At 32.1% G+C, this 19,629-nt stretch overlaps 1 protein-coding gene across 1 annotated transcript in view; it reads right to left on the reverse strand.

Annotated features, from left to right (window-relative positions):
* The window catches only part of LOC139484419 (von Willebrand factor D and EGF domain-containing protein-like), a 30,295-nt gene that overhangs the window by 7,648 nt on the left and 3,018 nt on the right, over positions 1–19,629 (reverse strand). The window contains exons 3-12 of the mRNA XM_071268151.1: positions 18,827–18,889; positions 16,819–17,096; positions 14,210–14,296; positions 12,200–12,306; positions 11,279–11,597; positions 9,400–9,485; positions 8,607–8,673; positions 6,284–6,460; positions 4,943–5,154; positions 399–696 (exon numbers count right to left, since the gene is read on the reverse strand). Coding sequence (XP_071124252.1) covers positions 399–696; positions 4,943–5,154; positions 6,284–6,460; positions 8,607–8,673; positions 9,400–9,485; positions 11,279–11,597; positions 12,200–12,306; positions 14,210–14,296; positions 16,819–17,096; positions 18,827–18,889 — 1,694 coding nt within the window. The remainder of the gene's footprint in view (positions 1–398; positions 697–4,942; positions 5,155–6,283; positions 6,461–8,606; positions 8,674–9,399; positions 9,486–11,278; positions 11,598–12,199; positions 12,307–14,209; positions 14,297–16,818; positions 17,097–18,826; positions 18,890–19,629) is intronic.

Consider the following 19,629-nt stretch of genomic DNA (forward strand, 5'->3'; position numbering starts at 1 on the left):
TTTTATAAGATGATAAAACAATATTTTTTACCGTATCCGTATTTTTTACATTTTTACCTATTATTTCTGTTTGTTTTGTTAACTCGCACATTTATTTTCAAAATAATAGTTTTTATGCAAGTGTCATACACGTGAGAGATTTAACTAGCTAGAAAACGAGGTATAAACCATCACTTTCTACGTTTGAAAATGCCTGTACCACGTCAGGAATATAGCAGTTGTTTTCCATTCGTTTTAAAAATGAGTTTGAACTTTTAATTTTGTCATTTGAATTTTCATTGGAGTTCGATATTTTTCTTATTTTACTTTTAAGTGCAGTCAAGGAAAGACGTCAATTATTGTAGATTTTTCAAACACCATTATATCACTCACCGTGGTCATACTGACCCATTACTTACATCTTTACTATCGGAATCATTTAAAGGAATTTCTATATGCTCAGGCTCTTCATCATCGATGAATTCTAAACTCCTTTTACGTCGTTCATGGGTAATACGTTTACAACGTCCATTATAGACAGATGATTGAGTGAGACCTCGACATGGTTCCATAGCAGTTGTCAGATTGCAGGCATAATCCGGGTTTCCATATGGAAACGTATTAGCCTGTTTCTTACATGTGCAGTATTCACGCGCGTTAAAATCTAATGGAGGAAGTTCTATCCCATTGAACAGACTGTCTGCATTTTTGTCTATCCTGTACGAATAAAATATTTAAATATGACATGAAAGTAATAATAAAATTACGGCGAATTTCTAAGAATTGAATCCTTCTTTTTATAATCTTCTAGCGTTGACCGTAGCACATTTTTTTTGTGAGTGGAGAAGCTTAAATTATAAATAGGAACACTCGTTTGTATACTTTCATAAGTTAAGAGTTATATCAAACTTTTCGTAATTTTTAATGTAATAGTAAAAAATCAATGATAAGTTAATATTGATATTAAAAGACCTCCGAACAAAAAGGGGAGTTCAGATCCCCGAATCCGAAGGGCGAGGGGATTTCAACAGCCCTTTTTGTGAGGAGGTCTTTTAATGTCAATGTTAACTAAATCACGGAACTTTTACTGACTTACAAACCGTCAAAAATATAAGAAAAGTACATAAAAAGCACCTGCAGAAACCTTATTCCCCTGAACTGGACGAGTCTAAATATGTTCACCTTAAATGACAGTTAAACAGTACTCAGACTGATATGTACAATTAACAGTTACCAAATTGATATGAAAACGGACCGATTTAATGTCATTACATCATATAATTATTTATTTATGATAAAAAAAAAATAGCATCTAAATAACACCAAATGATAGTTTTACAAAACTAGGGGGTAAATTTATATTTTTTTAACCAACTTCATTCATTATGCCCAAAAACTTCATGCTATATATACTTGATGTTTTTGATTTGTCAGTAATCATGAAACAGATTCGTAAAGATCATACCTTAGAAAACAGAAAGTAAACTTTTCCAACAATTAGCTTTTCAAACAGCTTGTTTCAGAACTTCTAATCGGATAGATCTAGATGCATACGGTCCTACACAATATTCATGCGGTTAATATTCCTTTTGTTTCTGACTTGGTAATTTTCCTACATTATGTTACATGCGAATGCAAAATAATTAGTTTTGTCTATTTAGTCCAATTAATTAAAGGATCTTGTTTTATTTGTGTTTTTTTAAAATAAAAACTGTGCATGCAAACTTCAATGAATAAAACCATATTTAACTAGGTTTCTCTGTCCCGATCAAAACGTGTGAGTTGAGATATATTCGCAAGTTCAATGTAATATATGAAAACAAACTCTTTAATTTAGTCGTCCGTCATTCCCTTTTCATGTCTAAATAAAGCAAAAACACCTGAAAAAACTTTCTTAGTTTTATCCTTGCCCGACAAAAAAAATTCATATGTTATAAATCGTATTAAAACAGTAGATATTATTTTTTAATAAGCAGTCAGTTATGTGATAAACTGAAGAGACCCCCCCTAAAAAAAACAACAACAAAAAACAACAAAAAACAACAAAAATTTAAATGGAAATTGTAAATTAAAGCATTTTACAAGATCTTGTCTTTGTAGTACAGAGTAATCAATTAAGTTGATTGATTGTTGTTGGCTTTACGTCCAGTAGCAAATATTTCATGCATGTTCATGACTGTAACACATACATTTTAAATACAATAGGTAGGTCGTACAATAGGAGTTCGACAGTGAGGTTGGAAGTGAAACGTTAAAATACCACTGGAAAATGAGGGTACATTGAATTAGGACAGAAATTAAGACTTGAAACAAAAGACAATATTCGGACCACTCAAATAATAGGTGCAAGAGTTTTTAATTTACCGAGAGCGTTGATCCACAAAATCTACCTTGAAGTCGATCATCCATGTTTACGTGTAGTTAACAATATCATTTCACGCATCCAATTTAGGTTAGATACTTTTAGCTCGCTTTAGTGCTGTGAGAATTCTGTGAAACTGTATTGTGTATTGTAATTTAGTTTCTGGTATGATATTCTGTACTACCGATCACTACCGCTCTCCTTGTTGGTCTCGTGTGGGACCTTCGCCTCGAGAGCGGAAGGTCATTTGTTCGAATCCCGAACGGGTCAAACAAAGACGTTAATTCAATGTATTATATTTTAACGCTTAACACGTGGCATCATAGAGTAAGAGCACAGACTGACCGGCTCAGAGTCGGAAATGTGTCCGGGTCGGGTGACTTTTCTTCCTGCGAACTAATATCTTGTGAACTTACACGATAAAAAAACCGACTCAGCTTGTCAGTCTAGTAAAAAACGGGGTTAATACTGTTATTATATCTACATGTAATCGTCCTGAATATTAATTTTATTCGCCGCTGGTCGTCATCCAGTATCATTATTTATTTTACCGTTTTATTATACAGTGAAGTGTTTTTCCTTTACTTGTTTATATTACAACTTCTTAAATTTTCTCCGATCAAAATTAAGATATGGCAGGTGATATTTTTCAACCAAACACTTGTAATTGTTTGGATATCTTTGACGGAAAATAATACTAAATCAAATGTGCCTTTTCAGATGTATAATATTTGACGGAAAATATTATTGAATTAACTCCGTATAACTATTACTTAGTCATTGGTCGGTTTTGAGCTTAATATTCTGTATATGGAATGTTCTATAAAAAAAGACAGAATGATGACTCTAAATATTTGTAATTATCTGTGTCTTTGGGTTGCTGTCGCATTAATGTATACCTTTATCTCCTTTTATTTAAAACCCCAAATAATTCGCTTGGGTATAGAAATATTGACATCTCTGGACCTCTCCCATCCCACAGCTGAATGAGTGCATTCGTTTGGTTTATTGGTTATATAAATACGCAGCTTTGTCCCATCAAAATATAATAGGAATATGTATCAGCGAGAATTCCACGCCTTTTACCTTAAAAACATTAGTGAGAAAGACGATCTACGCACGAGTTGAATGATTGAAATGTGTAAACAACATGAAAGGTCAGCTAAATCTTTTCAAATAAGTCGCATGGCTGATTTTAACAAAATTTTTTTGTGACTTTTGCTAGAACAATACAACATGAAACAAAAATATAACAAAACCGATCTGCAAGACAATATTAAAAAAATTAAACGCTCAAAATATATTGAATAATTTATAATTTGTTGGCAACCTTTTGTCACCATTTTTTTGTTGCTTTTATGACAACTTTTATACCAGTCTGAGATATAAATAAACTTGAAACAGCAAATGTTACCACCTAGACGAGACAGCCGTCATTGTACGCTTCAATATATGAGTTATTGCCACTCAATGAAGATTGTTTTTCTGTTCTAGTCCCTCCTCTATTAGTTTTGCTGGAAATACAATGTAACCCCTGATGTGTACTACGACAACGTTTTTTTTATATTCAAAAAAGATTAAATGCAAAGAGAAAAATGATGGAAGAAATGCTAAGATTTACGCATAAAAATTCAAATGTAAATAAAAATGAAATATATAAAAAATGGAAAACTGTTTGAGACTATAATCAACTGAGGGCAACTGATTATAAATCACTAAATGAAGCTGATTAATTTATTGCTCCTTTGTGTCCAGTGGCAAATATGTCATGCATGTATACGACTAGATTCAAAGTGGATCAATCTGAAGCAAATGCTTACACATTTAGAGTGGCAGAGCGTTCGCTAGAGGTAAAACGTATGCCGTTATAGAATAAATTTGAACAATAATGATCGAACTCGTAAGTTAAGCCCTCCTTCCCTTTTTTTCTCAACGATAGATGAATGCCACAAACAAAACGTCATGAATTTACAATCAATAACGGCCACTATAAGTAAATGACTTTTTTTATAAAAAATATCCTATTTCAGCCAACATCTCCCTGTTCGGGACAGGTTATTATTTCCACAAAATACCGCCTGATTATTGATCGGAGATATTTAAGCAACAAAAAGCACTTTGAATCAAACAAATTCTTGAAATTGTAAATTAAGGTATTTTGCTGGGTGTTTTTTCCGATCCTATTTCTGATCCCCTGATTTTAAGAGGGCGTTTCTAATTAGTCATGCCCGATTAATTTTAAGTAAATTAAACCTCAACTTAAAGACCTATATCGGGTAAATAAGTTCGAGGTACAAAAAGTAGACAATAGAAATCCTTTGTGAAATAGGATCGTCCTAGGTATCTTAGATACTTATTTTGCGTTGAATAACAATGAAAAATGCACGAGCAGGTTTGTAAGCATTATTTTAACATTGTCACATATAGTACGTTTAGTCAGTGCTTTGTATCTTATGCAGAGATATACATATGATATTTGAGAGCCAATCAAAGGTATGGAATCTAATGACACATACATCATTGTACATGTTATGTATCTCTAACTTTTAAAGCAAAAACAATACGTTAAAGACAAACACAATCAGTTTCTCTTTCTCTTACTTCCATGATTCAGCGAAAGTGGTCGCATCGAAATGCTGGCTGCCATCCCGTAGTGTAAAATCATCGTCCCTGTCCTTATTATATGTGCCACAAATTCCCATCGTTGAGGCATAATCTAGCGACGAACCTTTCAAATGAAAGTGAGTTATTCCATAAAAACCAGAATAGTGCCCCATTGATATATCCAGCTTTGTACCCGACGGAACTGTCACCTTATGAAACAATAAAAATGCAATACATCAATATTCAGTTTATATCCAGTACATTGATCCAGATATAACTAAGAGTCATCTAATAAGAAAGAAATTATCGGAATGAGATGGCAAATACATATGCAAAAAACTAAAAATTGAATAAAAAATGAAAGAAATGGAAGCAATCGTGATTATGAATGATTAACGGCTAATGATCAGGACTTAGTGTAACACAAATGTAACACTTTTGATTATTTTTAAATCACAATTGAATATATAACATAATTATATGTATCCTCCCGAATTATTGTTTCAACTATTAATGGTTCAAACATATGCGTCTGGTTAAATAATGGTTGTGGTTTATCAAGTATTTCTATGTTGCCATGCAAATATTTGCATGTAGATACTAAAGTTACATCAATAAACCTAATGACGAAATGACTTGTTAATGGAAAAAGATGATGCAACTTAAGTATACTGATTGCTTGATTCATACGTAGATGGAAGATCAAAATGAATGTGTAGAAAGATGTCAAAAAATCAGAGGATCCTGTTTTTATAGGGTTGTCAATAAAGAGCTGTCTGACGGCTCAAGGACAATGAGTAGCATGTAAAATATTATCCTTTTATTGAAAAACTTAAATTATCTAACATATATAAGAATTGATGGACAATTACATTGTATATAAAGATGCGTTCTAAAATGTTTTGAATATGGAAATTGTAAGCATTAGAGACACTGAAAATTACTGCAAATAATATAATGATTATAACATTAAGTGTTTAGTCATATAATGAAACAGACGACTTTTGCTTGGCTGATAAGGTAGGATTGACAAAGGAGAACCTCTTTTAAGTTCGTATTGAATAATAGGGCCTTCAAGGTATGAGAAGATAAAATGTACGTTTATAATTGAAGGTTTCACGGACATGATAAAAGCATTTAAGAAATTCTTCAAACAATTGAAGCATGGGAGACTGTATTTGAATAACGATAAAACAATTTAATTAACTTTTGTACTTCTCTCCCTTTCTAGCATTCATAATGAAGAAACCTTTAGTTTTGGCTAAAATTAAAATTTTCCTGTTTGTTTAAGGTTAGATAATACAAATGCATGCCCTTATTAATGAACTACAAACTTACAAAGTATCCATTTGTCTTTTCTTTTATTGTTATATCATTCTCATCACATATAAACTGTTTAACATATCGGTTGCCATTGCAGAAATTTGCTAAAAACAGACTGTCCCCACTTCTCACAGCAGCTCCACAATTACAAAGAGCGCTGTGTTCGAGACATCTTTGATAAACACTGTGTATCTGGAGAACATATATTCAAAATGAAAATATTATCATTATGTAAAGGAAATGAGATTAGATTAGTGTATTTGTCTAAACGTGTACCATACAAACAATCCTGTTTGCAGCCTTATTGTTAAACGTACATAGCTCTTCATCTTTTATATAAGCTTTGGATTTTAAATAGTTTGGCCACGAGCATCACCGAAGAGACATGTATTGTCGAAATGCGCATCTGGTGCAAGAAAATTGGTAATGTTAATTTTATTACTGTTACTCCACATACCAAATCGGTTCATCAGATGGAAAGTAAAATTGTATCTGTAAGTTATCAGTAGGCTGACATATAAACCACACAGCTATCATAAATTAGCTATAACCATTACTCATCACGGCCTATACCTGTCTATTTCGTACTCTTGCACCCCCTTACGTAGAACAATCCACCTACAATCAAGACTCGAGGGCATTATCGGCTCAGTAATAAGAATTGCGATACTTCCATAGTTTATAACAAAGTTATCTTTAATTGTCCGTTTATGCATGTATGAATTATTAAAAAAAATCTATAGTTTCAGTTTCTTCAGGTTACATTTGTATATGAAAATACTTTATTTCAGAGATATTTACACTTCAGTTTATTATGGTTCTGACAAAAAAACAGTAGCAAACCGATACATATATAACAGAAAAGTTTCTATTCAATCTCATTTAACTTTGAGACAGGACATTTTTAGGAAATAATGGTGGGTTGAACCTGGTTTAATTGCTAGTCAAACCTCCCGATTTATAATAATGTAAAAAAGATATCCTTAACATAACAATACAGCACACACACATGTACTAACAACCATCACAAAGAAATGCAAACACAAATAAAACAACAACCTTAAACATGATAGCGTTTGTAATCTTTCGAAAAAATTATTTCTACAGTATCAATTGAAAAACCTTGATTTCATATTTCCGCTATTTACAATAATCACCGCTCATGTTTGTCAATTTCTAGATGTACGTCACATATATAATCATCAACTTTTGAATTATTTAGTTATATCATCTATAAACCGGTACTTGATGTTAAAGATAATACAAGCTTCTTCGTATTTCTCATGAAAAGCTTCAGTATAAAGTCAGTATTATATTAAAGACTGGTGTCCTATCACCTCAAGTTACTTGATTTCAATATATTTATCATCTTGTGATGTTTGATAAGCCAATCAACATAACGCAGATTTTCGTATGACTTTTTCGTATCACATTCTGTGCAGTGGTATAAGAGAAATATTTAATCATCCAAGAAATAGATAACACTAGGTTGTCGCGTACTTTGGCTTAACTTCTAAAAATCGATAGGTTATTTTGAAAATTGGACACCAACTGAAAGAAAAATATGAGTATAGATACTTCGACAAAAGCACTCAGTTTGAATGAGAATGATAGGTTTTCATATAAAAAAGAAGATGTCGTATGATTGCCAATGACACAACTGTCCACAAGAGACCAAAATGACACAGAAATAAACAACTGTAGGTCACCGTACGGCTTTCAATAATGAGCAAAGTCCATAACGCATAGTCAGCTATGATAGGCCCCGAAATGACAATGTAAAACAATTTATACGAGAAAACTAACGGCCTTATTTATGTACAAAAAATGAACGAAAAACAAATATATAACACATAAACAAACGACAACCACTGAATTACAGGCTCCTGACTTGGGACAGGAAAATACATACATAATTTGGTGGGGTTTAACATGTTAGCGGGATCCAAAACCTCCCCTAACCTGGGACAGTGGTATAACAGTAGAACATAAGAACGGACTATAAAAATCAGTTGAAAAAGGCTTAACTCATCAAATGGACAAAAACCAAGTTGACGTGGCCGGGTACTTGTACATCACAACAACTAAAAAGACACTAGGAACAAATATTAGAGTACTCGCAGTTATATGACAGCTAGTTCAAAGCCGCTAACAACTAATAAAAAAAATCATGCATCTTAGACTTAATTATCAATCCGTACACATCCAACATCCAATAGATTTAGTGTAAAGACGTCATATCATGTGTTTTGGTCTTTATCATTGATACTACATAATTTCACCCGTCCCAAACAATGTAATATGATCAAATACAAATCAAATAGTGTGATTATCTTACCCTTATAGGCAATTGTGCATGTTGGTACATCACATATTCGCCTGCAGATCTTTGTAATTCGTAATGTCTATGATTGAAGAAAAAATATATATCTCTATCCTTCCATATAACAATTGAGTTTTATTTCATTGGTTTTTCATAATTTACGAATTTCAAATACATTTGTATGTAATAATGTATATTCTAATATGACGTCCTTATTATGCTTTGTAAACAAAACCGTGTTCTAATGAGCACAAAATATGTCTGACACATTCGCACGAACTTACTGTGTATATTAACGTTATTTCCATCGTTATCCCTTAAAATATATACATTTAAGCAGCTAGCATAAACTTTTATTATATATTTTTATAAAACAACATATATGTACCATGCTCGTAGTTTTTAAACTTATCAAATATGAAATGTAATGCACAGACTCCTCGGAGAGGAAACAGGAAAAGCTAAACATTTTTAACGCTCTGTGTACAATATCGACAAATATAATGCCTACCCATGTTAAAATGAGCATAGAGCATGACATGAAGGAACTAAATTAAGATAACAGATGAAATGTTTTACTATTGTTTTTTTCACATTTGACCAAACACACTATGTTTATTAACTATTTGGAAAATGAATATCTCAAAAAAATACCCTAATTGATACTTTCCAAATAACCCTTTCGCGATATTGCTTTAATTGTTCAAACAGCTACTGATGAATTGAAATGCAATAACCATTGACAATTTGTGAACAAAATTCTTAAATAATGACGATCTACATGTATAGATCAGATAAGAATACTTACTTTCCATCAAATGTAATCATATGTGGATCGTTATTTGATTGACAGGTACTGCCTAGAGTCACTTGATCACTGTCTATAACTTGAAACTAAAATAATATAATTTACATTTGGTGAAAGCTGAAGACCTCTTTTTTGAATTGATAGGTTTTTTTTTCAATTTCGTTAATATATATCTATTTATAGACATATATCGTTTTATGCTGTTTTATAACTTTTTTAAAACATGTGTTGTGTCCTTTTTAATCGTTCACATACACGTTCATATTTAAGAGATAAAGATTAAACTTTAAGATTTTGATTTCAAATTTAACAGTAAGGAAATACATTTACATCAATATCTTGCATCAACACCTATACATCTAAACGGAACTGTGATATTTCTTACATTATAAAATCGAGAATGGAAATGGAGAATGTGTCAAAGTGACAACAGTCCGACACACACTTTACTAAAAACACTATTACTACTGGTCACGAGTTTGCTGGGTATGTTATATGAAAGCACTGTAGACTATAGATACACAGCATAAACTTATACTGCAGCAACCTTCTTGCTGTGCAAATAATTGTTTATATTCAACAACTGTATATATGTATATATATACAATTCATCTAAACATCAACCCAACAATGTTAGATCTATAAATTGGCTTTTGCAAAGTTTTTGTTCTTCCCTCGCAAGGATTCGAATCCATGCTTCGACACCAAATCGCCTGCACTGTATCCGGCGCGCTAGAACACGCGACCACCTTGGCTTCACAAATAATAAAGCTTTCAGTGGCCGGGTGTTACCTTTCCTTGTCAGTTGTAATCTAGCGTCGTAATACAGTACATAATATGTAAGACATGAAGCTGAATTATCTATAGTACAGGATCCTACAAATTAATGTAAGATACAGTCACATAAGTAATCATATTTATAAGTACGTCTTAACTAGTGACAACTCTACAACAGATTAATCCATCGGATCACAAGCAGTGATGGTGATACATGGCTGTGTATATTTTGTATAAATATAAAGTCTAAATTGAAAACTACGTTCAAACCTATGATTGCGTGGGATAAAAACCGCAATTTTCAAATGTGTGCATGTAAAACAAATGTCATTGTAGAAGGGTCCAAAATACAGCAGAAACAACATTTTCCAAAAGACCAAAAAAGTGAAAAAGTATATATATTTAAACAAACGCATTTGACTAACAGGTCGAACAAATGATGTTCTTTAACCCTGCTGACTACCATTGGCAATTGCCTAAAAAAATTGATCACAAGATGTAACAAAATAGATCTTAATATAATTTTAAGACTAAACAGAAAACAATAAACTTGTGGCCAAGATGTTCTGGCACAAACATAAGGGTCAACATTTGTTTTATTTTTTTTTGTACACTAGATCCGGATTTCGACAAATAATGTCTCTTCAGTGATGTTAGGGATCGAAACGGTATTTGGAAGGCCATATAATTTACCCTCAATTTGAGATAAACTCTTGAATTGAAAGAGTCAATATAGGATGAACGGAGGGAAAATATAATACAAGTTCAAAAAGTCTAAATTGAAAACTACGTTCAAACCTATGATTGCGTTGGATAAAAACAAGTAAAATAAATTTCGTGGTAGTGAAGTCTATATATTGAATGACTGAATAATAGCCGACGATAAATCTTACGGGGCGATGGATCAAATATTATATATTGTATATAAATAGTAAACAAATATCAGTTCAAATAATCTAAATTTAAATTTAAACTAACAATGACCTGTCTATCAATTCAAATGATGATGTATCGGGAAAAGTACATTTAATGTAGCTATTTTATATTACTTTTCTTAATCGTTTATTATTCGAACTGTGTAAGTAACTTGAAAGTATTATACCTTTATCTCTGGCAACATAATACCATTCCAAATATTAAGTTCTTTTATATTAGATGTTCCCTTTTCTATATCATGGTATAATTGAAGAACTGTCAGACGTTCCTTGATATTTATAACACCGTCTGACGCACCAGTAACCATTACGTTTTCTTGTTTTTGCCAATCTGTATGTAGAAATGATATGCCACACTGCTGAGTTTCAAATGCTAAGGCCTCGTCAGACAATTCTCCTTTACAGAACTTATCAGGGTCAGTTTGGTATGTTGGAACACCAGCCAATAAATTCAGAAGGCATTTCGTTTCTTTTATTTGCTCAATACTGAAATAGAAAGATTTAAAATGAAAAATAAATATATGTTTCATCTCAAGCATAGGATCAAAAACCATGTATCAGACCTGATATTTCTTCACAGGCCTTCTTGCTGAATCATTTTCACGTATAATATTAAAGATAAAGAGACAGAAACTGTACATAAAGTTTAATTAGCTTTAAAAACATTCAAACCATGAATTAAATGTAATTACAAAGAGTTTTCAATTAAACTAGAAGGATCTACAAGTTGAGTATTTACAGGTGAATCGTCTTACGAAATTGTAATATGTATTCTCTTAAGGATAAGTGGGGTCGTAATTCTTCAATGTAAGACATCAATAAGTCAGATGTTGACTAAACTATACTGATTGCGTCTAGTCCCATAGAAAAACATGCTTGACTATTTCTATATTGCGGATAGTGCATGCATAAAGGAAAAGTATAATCTGTTGATACACTGGTGTGGTCCGTAAATAGTAAGTTTTTGTCCTGTCATAGTCATTATTCAAAGTGGATAATAGGTCTTTTCAAATTCGATAGCTTATGTTGCTTAAATAATATAAATATCTGTCAAATTAAGTAAATGGTAAAAATTACAAAAACATTACTTTAGACTGTTTGTAGGATAAGAGCATCCAATCGGAATGGTCAGTGAAATCGGTACAGCAACAGCGTTCTTATCTCCTTCCTTTATTTGAAAATTATTTTGACCAACCTATGGAATAAAGCATAATAAATATAAACAAGTAACATATACTCCAGTATATCAGTTATTCATCAGTATTACAACTTTTGTATGTTTATAGACATATTACAGTATAATCTCCGAAGAAATTGTGTAATCAATCGCACAGAGGAAATTTATTTACTCACAATCGTATGGTATTAGACCTTTTCAACAACTCTCGACACCAACTAATGACACCTACAGTTTACAGGTAAAATAGAGGGGTCGTCTTATATACAAAAACGTCTGATTATCATTACGATATAAATATTCAGTTTGGCGGTTATATATAGCTACAGAATATATAAAAATATAAAAAGTAAATACAAATATTTGTCTATCATACAATATTCTTATGATATGTTTTTACACGACATTTCGCGTAGAATTGATTAAAAATACTGCAATCATTCAACTTTATGATTATGCCGCATGCCAAAAAGAATAAATGTATATGTGTGAAAGTTTTTCTAAAAATTTTCTGAGAATTTCTGCAACATTATTACGGGACTGTCTGCCTGTCTGTTATCTCACTTGTGAACACGGTCGAGACTTTTTTAAACGATCTAAACCTTACCTGATGTACATATATCAATTTTGGGAGGGGTAAAACATATTGATTTCAAAGGTCGAAGGAAAAGATCAAGATACCTTGTTAAAGTTGGTGTATTTCCTTCTTGAATACGGGGATATGTATCATCATTTAAGCAGTACATACCTGCGTATGGAATTTATAATTCAACATACTAGTTACTATAGAGCTTTGTCATTGTACATTCTTTTTAGATAGTGCTAAGCAGGGGTATGGAGTTCAATGACATATAATTGCCCGTGTTCCAAAAAAACAGCAGACGTTGTTCTTTTTATCGTAGAACCATTCCCCTGTCCTCTAAAATGACTTCTGAGTTTCTTACTAGAAGCGGGAATTGCTTAGCAATAGAGTTAAACGGGGTCCGTGTTGATCAAGTATCGTTGGTTTTATATGTTACATGTTTTCTTCTGGGTTTTTTTTCACCGTACAGAAAATGAGTTCATTTTTTCTTTTTCCTTCTAAATTTAAAAATCCATGCCATGCTACTCTATTGGAAGGGGATCGAAAGATACCAAAGGGACAGTCAAACTCGTAAATCTAAAACAAACTGACAACGCCATGGCTAAAAATGAAAAAGACAAACAGAAAATAATAGTACATATGACACAACATAGAAAACTAAAGAATAAACAACACGAACCCCACCAAAAACTAAGGGTGATCTCAGGTGCTCCGGAAGGGTAAGCAGATCATGTTCCACATGTGGCACCCGTCGTGTTGCTTATGTGATTACAAATCCGGTTAATAGTCTAATAGGTCACATTCATGAAAGGGAAGGGGATTGTAGTTACGACGTAAGAAACGTATCCGATATCATTTGTGAAACGGTTATTCCATAACGGTCAACCAACTCGTGATGGCGTCCGTAAAATTTACGAAGGGATGATAGTTATATCATTGTCAATCAAAAATATTTCAACCATTAAATATCTTACTGATGTATAGTCTTATTTTCAATTTTTATTTTTGAGACGACCCCTCACATCTTACCTGTCGTAGTCGTACTCAACTGTAGGTGTATACAATTGTTGAAAAGGTCTACTATCCCTACCTTATTATATGAATAACCATCATCGATCATTATAATCAAACACTTAAGTTTATATATGCTGACGAGGATATTCATTTTGGTTAATTTCCACTCGGGTATCAATCTAATGACAACACAATTTAATAAGCACCCTGTGCTGATTTCCAATAACTGATGGACATATAAAAAAACATTCTTTTTCTATGGTCGGGTTGTTGTCTCTTTGGCACATTCCCCATTTCCATTCTCAATTTTATAGTAATACTTACAATGATGCCAGCAAACTTCTCTGGTGAATAGGATTTTGGGCCAGGAGCAGTAAAAGAAACTTCACGGACTTGAATGGAACATTGAACCTGAAAAAAAGAAAATAATTAATTTCAATGACTTCTCTGAAGAAATCATTTATATATCTACTATCTCATTTTTTGCATACAAACGATTACTCTAGAAATAGTAATTAGACGATCGCGAAAAGAATACATGTATGTTTTGAAATAATTTTCTTTCCATTCGACAGGTGTTCCAGGTGACAAAAGAATTGCAAAGAAAAGTTAGTAATTATGATAGTATAATAGAGCTTACTGAATTTTTATGCACCTCCGTTGAAAGAGTTATATAAACATGTGTAAGTGCATGCTGGCAATTGTATATCGTGACATCAGTGTATATTCATTATATTAACTTTTGGAATTATATCTGTCCAGACATGTTGCATTCGTATATCAGACGACATTTTGATAATTTAACATTTACTCTATTCTTCGCGGTATAAGAGAGACCTCTTTGGAGACTTACATTTCGTTCTCTGACGATACAATTATTAAGACAGAGAGCACAGCAGATTATTGTCCAATCATTGTAAGTGCAGCAGAATACATGATCTGTATTTAAATACGATGGAAAAAATGCTACGGCCTTCAACACGGAGCCATAATCACAACAAACAGTAAACTATGAAGGGCCCAACCATGACTAAACAGTGTAAAACAATTCAAACACTATTTTTTATAAACTTATTACAAAAGTTATTTGATAGTAGTCAGGGAGGTAGTAAGAAGAACTGTCATGTTAGTAGTGGAGCAGTTTTCTGTGTAATTTAGGTAACCAACGATCTACTTAACACAAAGCAGTAAACCCTTTGAGGTTCGATTTGCATTATCGAGTTTAACCTCGGTCTTTGTATTATTTCATATTCTAATATGACGTGCTTCTTTAGCTTTGTAAACAACACTGTGATAAAATTCTCGATAAAATATACTTAGCGCAGACTCAGAGATATACATATTAATGGCTGTTACAATATACTTCCCTCGTAAATCTACATGTATTTGAACCTATTTGCAGGCCCTTTGCCGATTTTATTGTTTTAAAAAGTGCAATTAAAAAAAGACAAAATAACTTTTATTCTTATTCGTATGCATAATAAAAGGAAGTAATGCACAAGAGCTCGGGAAAATCAACAAAATAAAAATAAAATAAAATTCCGCGAAAGTCTATTAATCTTTTTGGCGCGTTGAAGTCATTTCAAAACATGACGTCATACAAATGTTACGTGAACCATCGGAATTCGTATGCTATTGTATTAAAACTAATTTTTGAGGTAGGTTTTGTTTTATTTTCTATTCTATTGCATTTTTCGCATATTTACTCATTTCAGCAAGTCAACATGGCGGCTCCTTAATTACAAAATGTCGACTTTGGATTTGACGGAAGCTTACGAGAAAAACATGTAAATTAAAAATGGCAAATGTTGGGTTTGAGAATTTAAAGAATTAAAACGATTTTTTCTAGCAGTTATTCAAGAAATAAACTTCGCAAGCTACATATTTATAAAGATATTTGAGCTTTATCTAACAGGGAGTAAAAAAGAACAGCCACACACACAGCATACCCTCCCTCGCTTCAGTTTTTTTATGACCGTATTTGTCCTATTAGAATCGAAATAATTCATGGAAGCCATGGATGTTGGAAATTTGCACATGGCCTGGGCCGTGATATTCGTTAATTTTATCCCTCGCTAACGCTCAGGATAAAATTCGAATATCACGGCCCAGGCCATGTGTAAATTTCCAACAATCTATGGCTTCCATGAATTATTTCTTAAATAAAAAATTAGTTGAAGTAAACCATGCCAGTTTCTATTAACTGACAAATATAATGAAATATGCATTGAAATTAGATGTTCCAAAAAGTGTTATCGATCACGAGCTTGATAATGAAAATAACACTTCAGACTTTAGGTATACCTCTCAGAATATATCCTTCATCAGAAACTCTCACACTCAGAGATTTTATTAAATAATTTTGAGGAAGTTTGAACACCTAGTTTTCAATATTTTTCATTTATAAGAAGCTATCTATATTATTAATCGTTTCAATACCAAAGCATTGATTATTGAGCTAATAGGAAGAAGCCTATATCTTTTAGAAATTATTTTGTTAAAGCATAAGCCGATGTTTTTTTTATATATTTATTTAAGATGTTAAGGTGCTATCAGAAAACTCTTTAAATAAATGTTGGTTATATTAAATGTCAATGAATTAGGAGGCATCGATTAATATTAACAAATACCACTATGTTTATTCTAAAGAAATGAAATAATTAAAAGCGTACTTAGTAGTCTGTATAATAAGATAGTAAAATTTAAAACATTAACCCCAAACGTATTTACGTATATACATGTAGTTCCGTAAATAAGCCTGTTTTATATAAGCGATATTGATTTCGATTTTAATTAGGAAATCAAATTAAGATTACCATACGTTCGTTATTTGAAAAACGAAATTATCATTACATTGAAATGAAATAACCAGATGCAACAAGTCAGTTTACATTTGAATGTAAACAATCTTACAGAAAATAGCTATTTAGTACCATCATGTTTGGTTTGAATAACTGTTCCCAGTGATGTTGGCGAAGCATCGTATCAAAGGATAGAGTGTTTCCAACAACGTTAGTATGGGCTGCGTCAATTATTTCAAAATCGTTGATATACCAACGGACGTCATAGGTATATTTTGTTTCAGTATTGGTATGACATTGGAACTGTATAGTATGATATGTATATAGAGTGTTATATTCCTGGCTATGAGTGGTCTCATCGTGAAAACCTGTTGTTACACTTGGTGGTGGAACTGTTATATTTGGATGTGCTGCAATACAATTTACAGTTTAACGATATAATATTGATGATATAGACACTAAGAAGTTAACTGCAGAGAAAAGTTTAAAAAATAAAAAATGCTAAATTAATAAATGAATAAATTCATCATTACTGTAAGTCTATATACATATATTTTTAAACCAATGTTCAAAAAGACACAATTGAACAATTAGAAAGATATATCTTTTAATAGAAAGTTTAGAAGTAGCAACGATACTTATCATAATTTGCAAAGAACAACATTAGGATAAACATAATAATAAAGGTACCGAGATATTCAAAGTATTCAATTCAATTATATGGTAAGACGTTTTGGTCTCCAGCATATCTGCCATTGTGTTTTCGAAAAATAATTAATAGACGACTATGAAATTTTATATAATATTACATCTGTTTGTAGCCTTCGGTTGTTTTTTTGCTCTTTAATCGGGTTGTTGTCATTTTGTCACATTTCCATTTTAATTTTTAATTTTATATACTTGTTGAGACTCAATTCAAAGCAGGACATGGCAAATGTTCATTATCTATTTATCATAACTTTTACCTGCAACATTGAAGGCACACATGAATTTAATTTATTTAATTTACACTTTTCTCGACTACTGCTAATCTGATAGAATAAACAATCTATTAGTCATCATGATTAAAAGCTGTAATGATCATGGAAAGTCACTCAGTCTAGACGAACATAATTCATTTGTTAGAAGTCAAATGTCCTTCATAGGTGTTCATATAGGTACTATGAGATCTCACAAACATGTTTAACCCCGCCGCATTTTTGCGCCTGTCCCAAGTCAGGAGCCTCTGGCCTTTGTTAGTCTTGTATTATTTTAATTTTAGTTTCTTGTGTACAATGTGGAAATTAGTATGGCGTTCATTATCACTGGACTAGTATATATTTGTTTAGGGGCCAGTTGAAGGACGCCTCCGGGTGCGGGAATTTCTCGCTACATTGAAGACCTGTTGGTGACCCTCTGCTGTTGTTTTTTATTTGGTCGGGTTGTTGTCTCTTTGACACATTCCCCATTTCCATTCTCAATTTTACTAGTATACAACAAATTGTAAGATCTGTCACGTTAGCAGAAAACTGGGCATCCAAGTTATCAGTAAAGTGCAATAAATTGATATATATATATATAAAGCTTTAAATTATAGCCAGTATAACTATACTATGAAATTTTGCCAGCTTCCTGCTTTTAATCGAACCAGAAAAAATATTGTTCTTTTTTCGTCATCTCGTTATTGATCATTTATGAAAGATCATCTATATGCAAACAAATTTATTAGTGGAATCTCGTTTTAATGTGAAAAGTCTTTGTCCTTAACACAATTTTAAGGTATGTCAAATAGAGCTTGCATAACTATGCATACTTTTAGAAATATTTGTCATTATCGACATTAGTTAGATAGTATTGAATACCATGAATGTCATGGTGAAGTCACGATATTTCTTTGTCGTACTCAAGGTCAAACATCAATATATTACGTTGTTTTTTCTATGATTTGTGTTTAATGTCATTTTACAAAGAAAACATTTTCATTCCACATAGCACTACGCTCAGATAATTTGCAAATCAAACATGGAACGATTTGCCTTTTGAGTGTCAAATAAGGGATCTTTTGAACCCTTGAACCGATAAAGATAATGCTGAGTTGTAAAACTAAAACATTTTTCAAAGTTTTTGTTGTTGCATCAATTATTGATAATTCATAACTCACTTCCACATCCAGGAGAAAATCCGTTTTCAGAAGATTCGCCTTCAGGACACGGCAGGTTTTCACCTGAAATACAATTTTGTCGTTATGTTACTTACTTGTTTTCTACTGTTTAATATCAAGAAAAAAGGTCACATTATTTAAATGAAATATAAATTTAAAAATGCAATGTATACACCAATATTTTGTTTTATAATAGCATGATACTTGATCTTGAAATTACCAGTGTACCTATATATGTAAAATCATGACAGTGTATAATTAAGTGATACTCACAATTCACATTTGGGTAATTTATTTTTACCAAAGAGGGCAAAAGATACCAAAGGGACAGCCAAACTCATATATCGAAAATAAACTGACAACGCAATTGCTAAAAATGAAAATGACAAACAGAAAAACAATAGTACACATGACACAACATAGAAAACTAAAGAATAAATAAGACGAACCCCACCAAAAACTAGGGGTGATCTCATGTGCTCCGGAAGGGTAAGCAGATCCTGCTCCACATGTGGCACCCGTCGTGTTACTTATGTGATAACAAATCCCGTAAATAGTCTAATTCGGTAGGTCACATTCATGAAAGGGAAGGGGATTGTAGTTACGACGTAAGGAACATATCCAATATCATTTGTGAAACAAATATGATTGACACTTATAATACTACCATTAACCTGACCATCCTTCCTTTTGTTTGAAATGAATCCACATTACCTTACTTTACCAAGACATAACGGATTTTTGAAGTCACACGAATATCTAAAACCAAATTTTGAAACCCATTAAGGAACTTTTTAGATTTT

The sequence above is a fragment of the Mytilus edulis genome, chromosome 8, assembly GCF_963676685.1.
Source record: "Mytilus edulis chromosome 8, xbMytEdul2.2, whole genome shotgun sequence".
Lineage (NCBI taxonomy): Eukaryota > Metazoa > Mollusca > Bivalvia > Mytilida > Mytilidae > Mytilus > Mytilus edulis.